Source organism: Balaenoptera acutorostrata, chromosome X (genome assembly GCF_949987535.1).
Source record: "Balaenoptera acutorostrata chromosome X, mBalAcu1.1, whole genome shotgun sequence".
Classification (NCBI taxonomy): Eukaryota; Metazoa; Chordata; class Mammalia; order Artiodactyla; family Balaenopteridae; genus Balaenoptera; species Balaenoptera acutorostrata.
Window position 1 is genome coordinate 131,235,349 of NC_080085.1, and position 6,591 is coordinate 131,241,939.

Genomic DNA, 6,591 nt, shown 5'->3' on the forward strand with positions numbered 1-6,591 from the left:
CTCAGACACCCTGATCGGGGACACCAGAGTCCTAGCCGGCTCTGCGCGGGGCTCACAAGACGCCCCTCTGCCTCTCACACTCAGGCTCAAAAACCAAAACCTCACGGTCACATTCAGAAGGCCATCAGTGTACTCAAACATTTGGGCATTACGTAGGGAATGATTTCAAAATAACTCGGAAGCACAGAGATTCGCCCCACATCCACGCGGCCATGATTATCATTTACCAACCACGAGGAGACTCGCCGGGTGGCTGCATCACGTCCTGCCAGCTCCACCCGAAGCATGATATTGGTGGGAGGGGATGCTTCTCTGGCACTTTCAGATAAACACACATGCATGAGGTCATCAGGACCGGGGCCTAAGCGGCTCTCAGTGGGGGGACAGGCAGGGCAGAAGCCAGGCTGCGCAGACCGAGGCCAGGTTCCGGAGAGAGTGGGCGCTGGGCGCAGGAGGGTCACCCCCGGGGGGGACTCGGGGCTGGGCCCCCCGAGGACGCCCCCGACCCCAACAGGGCCGTTTGGCAGCTGGCGGCTGCCCTCCTGACAGAGACTCAGCACAGCCCCGCGGGGACGGATGGGTGCAGCTCAGGGGCCTAAGGCTGCGGGTGGCTTGGGGGAATTCCCTCCGCGGCCTCCCTGTGGGGCAGCCTCTCTCTGGAACACCTCCAACCCTGCCCAGGGCCTTACAGGCACCGAGTCTGGCATCTCACATCTAAGGGTCAAAGGTGCAGGACTTAAGACCCTGGGGGAGGAAACACAGTGGCCTGTGTCTGTGCTGTCATGCCTTGAGGATGAACCCCCGGCCCCGCTGTGCCTTCTACACAGTTGGCCGTGACAAAAGTGCTTCTGCTCAGAGTTCAGTGGCAAAAGGTCATCACATGACCCCTCCTAAGTAAAGAGGACTGGCAGTGCTGTGTCCCCATTTGTGCGGGGAGGAGAGGAAGACAAGATGGGGACGAGCACCTGACGTCTCTCCAAGTCCACACTGCCTAGTAGAGGCTCAACAGAAGCAGCGCTTACCATTTGTGACGACAAAATCCCCTTCTTTTCCGGCAGGAGTGTCTGAACACGTCACATTGGCCTTGAAATTCTCCTCCTTTCCCAAGTGCCCGCCTGCTATGTGGCAGGTGCTTCAAATCCAGGATCGCACGTAACGTTCACGTTGCTCTACGGCGCTCAGCAGGGAGGGCTGCCTCTTTAGCCCCCGGCGCCGTCTGCACCTCCCACTGCAGTGACCTCACAATCTCATTAGGCCCAGAAGTTGCTCCTTCCTTTCGATGCCAGGTCACGGCCCGAACCTGTGGGTCTCTGATGCCGTCACATTTCTGAACCTGCCTGAACCCGGGGACACTGGCGGACATTGCTTCTTTAGTGGCTAGGACTTATTTCTAGTATTATTCTGATCCCAGACTCTGTCCCTCTTTCCTCTGGAAATTCTTTTCTTTTCATGACATCTCAGAGAATTTGCAGCTCCATAGGAAACGGAATAGAAAACCAGCCAAAATTGCTGCTCTGTGTGTTTTACTCCTGGAGGATATATTATTCAATTTGGATGTGTGTGTGTGTGTGTGTGTCTGTCGGCGGGGAGGGAGGGGTGGTGTTTTCCCCAGCTGGGCGCAGCTCACGCAAAGCTCCCAGGATTCCAGTCACACAGCGAGTCCTTTCCACTTTGGCAGCCTCTCTTCGTTCAAACCACCTATTTTCATCCGTTTCATCCCAGTGAAATCTAGACCTTGCTCACAGGTGGCCAAAGTAAACTCCAGGTGACTAAAATAGTCGTTTCAATATAGTTGGTAACTGGCTCTCCCAGGGCAGGGAGAGCAGGGCCAGCCCAGGGAATACTGAGCAGTACTTCAAAGCGCAAGATCCTCATTTCTCTGGAAATCCCTGCACATGGTGGGGATAAAACACCTGCCGCTTCAGTGTGGTCCACCGCAATGCGACAAGAGCCGGCACCCCTTCCTTCCTGCCCCAGGACGGGATTCCTCTCGCCTTTATCCATGATCCAAAAGGACATCTCACAGCCATGTCGCATTTCAGACTTTCCCCCCAAACCCAAGACACACCCTCTGCAGGTCTGGCTGCTGCCACCACCCAGCTCCATCACCATCACCTCCCACAGAAGGAAGCCCCGCTTCCCAAAGGCCCAAACTGCCCTGGCTCGGGGCACTTACACTCCAGGGCTCGCTCCTGGAGCCCCACCGCCTCGTCCCATGTTGACTTGTTCTGTGGGACTTGGGGGACGTCTCACCACCTTCCTCATGTGACTGCGGCTCCTAGACCATCCCCCTAGGTGTGGGTGTGTCCTGCTTTTCCTAGCGTACCCGCTACTAACACAGGCCCTTCCAGAGAGCCGAGGCTCCGTGGAGGTCTGCCGAATATATAAGCCGGAGAGCAGGGGGCTTACTTACTCAAATCAAGTTTTTCATGCTTTCGTAAATCACCGTGCAAATCCAACTAAACAGAGATAGCTTAGTTTTACAGAATGACAGACAAGAAGGATAAGAAGCAAAAACTCACTATGATTACTTTTATTTTTCTAATTCTTCCCCCATCTATATTACTGCTAAGTACTTTCACACTTCCAGAGCAGTTCTGATTCCAATTCCATGTTATCTGCCTCAGGGTCACAAAATGGAATGGGAGATTTCCCAATCTCTTTTACAAAACAGCAAAACTCTTGTACTTAAACTGGGTAATTATAAACACATTCTAATCAAAGTCATTCACAAAGTTAGACACTGTAGCTTGTTTAGTCTTCCATTAAAACGAATAACATTTGAAAAATTCCTAAAGAAAACAGATGATATTCCATGTCAACATACACAACAGGAACCCAAAGATGCTACACACCATGTTCCCCCCACTCGCAGGGGCCCTCGCTACTTGGAAACTCGACCGCTCTCTCTTCAGACTCAGAGTGAAGGACCAACCTCACTTCCTACCAGTGAACTTGGGCCTGGAAGGAGCCTGGCTGCTGCTCTGGCTCAGGCCCCCTCTTCCTCATCGCTCACACCCTCTGCACACAGGGATAGGAAGGACCTGAGATCCCATCCATTGACCCTGAGCAGATGCTCCAGGACCTGCCACTTGCTGGTCTCCGCGTAGGCCCGGGGACCCCACAGGAACTCGTAGCGGGCGGGGTCGCTTTGGGGCACCTGCCGGTACTCCAGGTAGCCCTCCTGCACCCACACTTCGGTGAGGAGCTCCCTGGGCTCTCCATAGATGCAGTGCTGCTCCCCTACATACACCTCCATGATGCTGAGCAATTCCCAGACATCCTCCTCAGGGGTGCGGTCACCGTACAGGGCGATCTGGCCCAGAATCAGCACCAGGAGGCCGGCCTTGGGCATGCTCTGCCCATCGCTCAGCACTGCATCACAGGTGAGGCCCAGGGTGGGGACCAGGACGTAGGTGCACTCGCGGGGGTCCACCTCCTTCACGTCCACGCCAAACACCAGCTGCATGCACTCGCAAGCTTGGCTGAAGACCACGGGGAAGTGGTCCCGATGGTCGCCGAGGACCATATTCAGCATCTCCGCCTTGCAGATCGGCTCCTTGGTGCGATACTTGAGGAGCAGGAACGCCACCAGGTCAGCCATCAGCACAGTAAGTGCCTCCTGGGGCAAGGACTCGGCATAGGCGGAGAAGGAGGGGGCGACGGGGGAGGAGGAGGACGAGGGGGAGGCGGCCTCCTCGCCCGCAGCCCCGAACACCTGCGCCTCCACGGGGCCCTGGGCCTGGACTGGGGCCTGAAGGTCAGCCTCAGGCTGGCGCAGCTCGCTCATCTCGACCAGGGGCCTGATGACTGGGGTCGGGCCGCCGACGGGAGTCTGGGCAGGGGTGACAGGTGGGGACCACGGACCTGGGGGAGAGAGGGGGTGTGAGCGGCCTCGGCGGAGAAACGCACCCTGGGCAGCTCTTGATGCCTCATGCAGCAGGGCAGGACCCCTCCCTGGACCCCCACAAATCCATCTGCCATGGTCAACAGCCTCCACCAGATCACAGCAGCCCCAGCGCCTCCCCTCTCAGCATCACTTACGCCCCTCGTGGCCAGGCGGCTCCTCCCCGCCCCCGCACTACATCCCCCCATACACCCTCCCCCACCCACCACCTGCTGGTGATCCGCTCTGGGCCCTGCAAGCCGGGCGCCCCCCATGCTTAGAGATCAGACTGCCTCTCTCACCTCCCCACACCGGGGAGTCATCTCCCGAGCACCCCCAGAGCCAGGGGCTCTCGCCTCTCGCACCCCAGACGCAGAGCCCACCCCTCTTGCCCCCCCCCACCTGGGAGCCGGAGCCCCCTTCCTGCCATGAGCGTCCTCCGCCCCCATCCCACCCCCCGCCCCGGCGGGAGCTCCCATAACGCCTACGGCACCCGCACCCGGGAGTCCTCCCCATCGACCCGCGCCTCAGCCAGGAGTAGCTCCGCCCTCCTCCCGCCACACGCAGCAGCCGTTAGCCCTCGCCTCGTGTCTCGGCCCGAGGAGGGGGAGTGGCCCGCCCGTCGCGTCCTCCCCACCCCCACAGCCAGTCGTCCTCTCCTCTGGCCCCCAAAGCCGGCCCCACCCGCCCAGCAAGAAGCCCTCCGCTCCGGGCCCCCCCACGCTTAGCCATTACCCCACCCTCTGCACCCCGACTCCAGAACGACCCCACCAGCCACCCTGGCAGCCAGCGGTCCTCCCCTCGGACCCACACACTGGGGGACCCTTCCCCCAGCCCCCCTTCAGCCCGCTGCCCTCTGCCGCCCCTCCCCCACTCCCCATCGAGCAGCCCGTAGCCCTCCCCCCACCTCCACTCCTTCCCAGCGCCCCCAGTACCTGCGGAGTCCAGCCCCCGGCAAAGCCCCCACCTGTCTCCTGACTTTCTGTGACTCTGTGGATGACGCCGGAGTCCCGCTCAGAAGGGGCTGAAGAGCTCGTCTCAGCACTGCAGCCAGGAACTGTGCAGCCCACTGTCCCAGGCACTCTGTGCGAACGCCACGTGGGTTTCCGGGTGCTCCCGGAAGCCCGAGGAAGATGAGGGATAACGTTCTAGACGTCCCTTTACAGAGAAAGTGGTTGGATCAGGAGAGCACGTGGGACTGCTGGATCATATGGAAACTCTATTTTTAGTTTTTTGAGGAACATCCATACTGTTTTCCATAGTGGCTGCACCAACTGACATTCCCACCTACAGTGTAGCAGGGTTCCCTTTCTCCACACCCTCTCCAGCCTTTGTTATTTGTAGACTTCTTAATGATGGCCATTCTGACCGGCGTGAGGTGGTACTTCATCGTAGTTTTAATTTGTATTTCTCTAAGAATTAGCGATGTTGAGCATCTATTTTCATCTGCTTTTTGGCCATCTGTATGTCCTCTTTGGAGAAATGTCTATTTAGTTCTTCTGCCCATTTTTCGATTGGGTTGTTTGTTTTTTGTTATTGTTGCTGAGTTGCATGGGAAAGTATCTCTTTCTTACCAGATCACGGGCTTCAGAGTAAGCCGGACCCCAAGGTACATCTTTGTTCCTACACCCTTAACGAGCTGTATGGCTCAGGGCACGTTATAGAACTCCTGTGTGCTTTGGTTCTTCTTCTGTATTTGAACATTCACTGGGAAACGCCTCAGGGATGGAAACTGGACTCTGTCAAAAGGGTGGGCAGGATAGCTGGACCAAAAATGGAGCCCCTCTGATTCAACATCTGACAAACTTGCTATATGTTAATCATCCTTAAAACTAACATATAATAATACACATTCTCCGGTGAGTGTTAGAAAGCCTTATTAGAATTTGAGAAATGTTTCCAAGTTCTCAGATTAAAGGTGACACATCATGGCAAATCATGAGTATCACAATTATGATCCTCTCAAGCTGCCCCTGGAATAACCAGCATAAAACTGTCCATTGTGAAACTCTGCTATTGTATACAGTATGACTGTTTTCCAAAATGATACTAGATGAATGATGATGGTATTACTGTGTTCAGGAAAACTCTTAAATTGGCAGGAAATGAAAATAGTATACTAGGTCACCTTCTGTGGTGTGCTGTGCCCCAACACACGCACACACACAGAACATCCGAAAAGACTGGGATTTTAATTTTGGTTACAAACATTAAAAATAGTTTATAGAACTCACTCCACAAACAGAAAAACCTATAAAACAAAAGTTGGTTCTTTGAAAAGATCAAAAATATTGACAAACCTTTAGCAAGACTGACCAAGGAAAAAAAGAGAGAAGACTGAATTACTAAAATCAAAACTGAAAGTGGGGGGACTTCCCTGGTGGTCCAGTGGCTAAGACTCTGCGCTCCCAATGCAGGGAGCCCGGGTTTGATCCCTGGTCAGGGAACGAGATCCCGCATGCGACAACAAAGAGCCCACATGCCACAACTGAAAGATCCCGCATGCCACAAAGAAGATCCCACACATGACAACGAAGATCCCACGTGCTGCAACTAAGACCCGGCGCAACCAAATTTAAAAAAAAAACAAAAAACAAAAAACTGAAAGTGGGGATAGTATTACAGATCTTATAGAAATAAAAAGGATTAGTAGAGAACGCTCTGAACAATTGTACTCCAAGAAATTATATAACCTAACGAAATGG

At 55.0% G+C, this 6,591-nt stretch overlaps 1 protein-coding gene across 1 annotated transcript; it reads right to left on the bottom strand.

Annotated features, from left to right (window-relative positions):
• Positions 1 to 2,556: 2,556 nt before the first annotated feature.
• On the bottom strand, positions 2,557 to 5,268 carry LOC103020146 (melanoma-associated antigen 10-like). Its single transcript, XM_057538439.1, has 2 exons — positions 4,854 to 5,268; positions 2,557 to 3,867 (listed from the first exon to the last, which is right to left on the bottom strand). The coding sequence occupies exon 2, from the start codon at positions 3,788 to 3,790 to the stop codon at positions 2,990 to 2,992; it is 801 nt and encodes a 266-aa protein (XP_057394422.1). The 5' UTR covers positions 3,791 to 3,867; positions 4,854 to 5,268; the 3' UTR covers positions 2,557 to 2,989.
• Between the last annotated feature and the right edge of the window lie 1,323 nt (positions 5,269 to 6,591).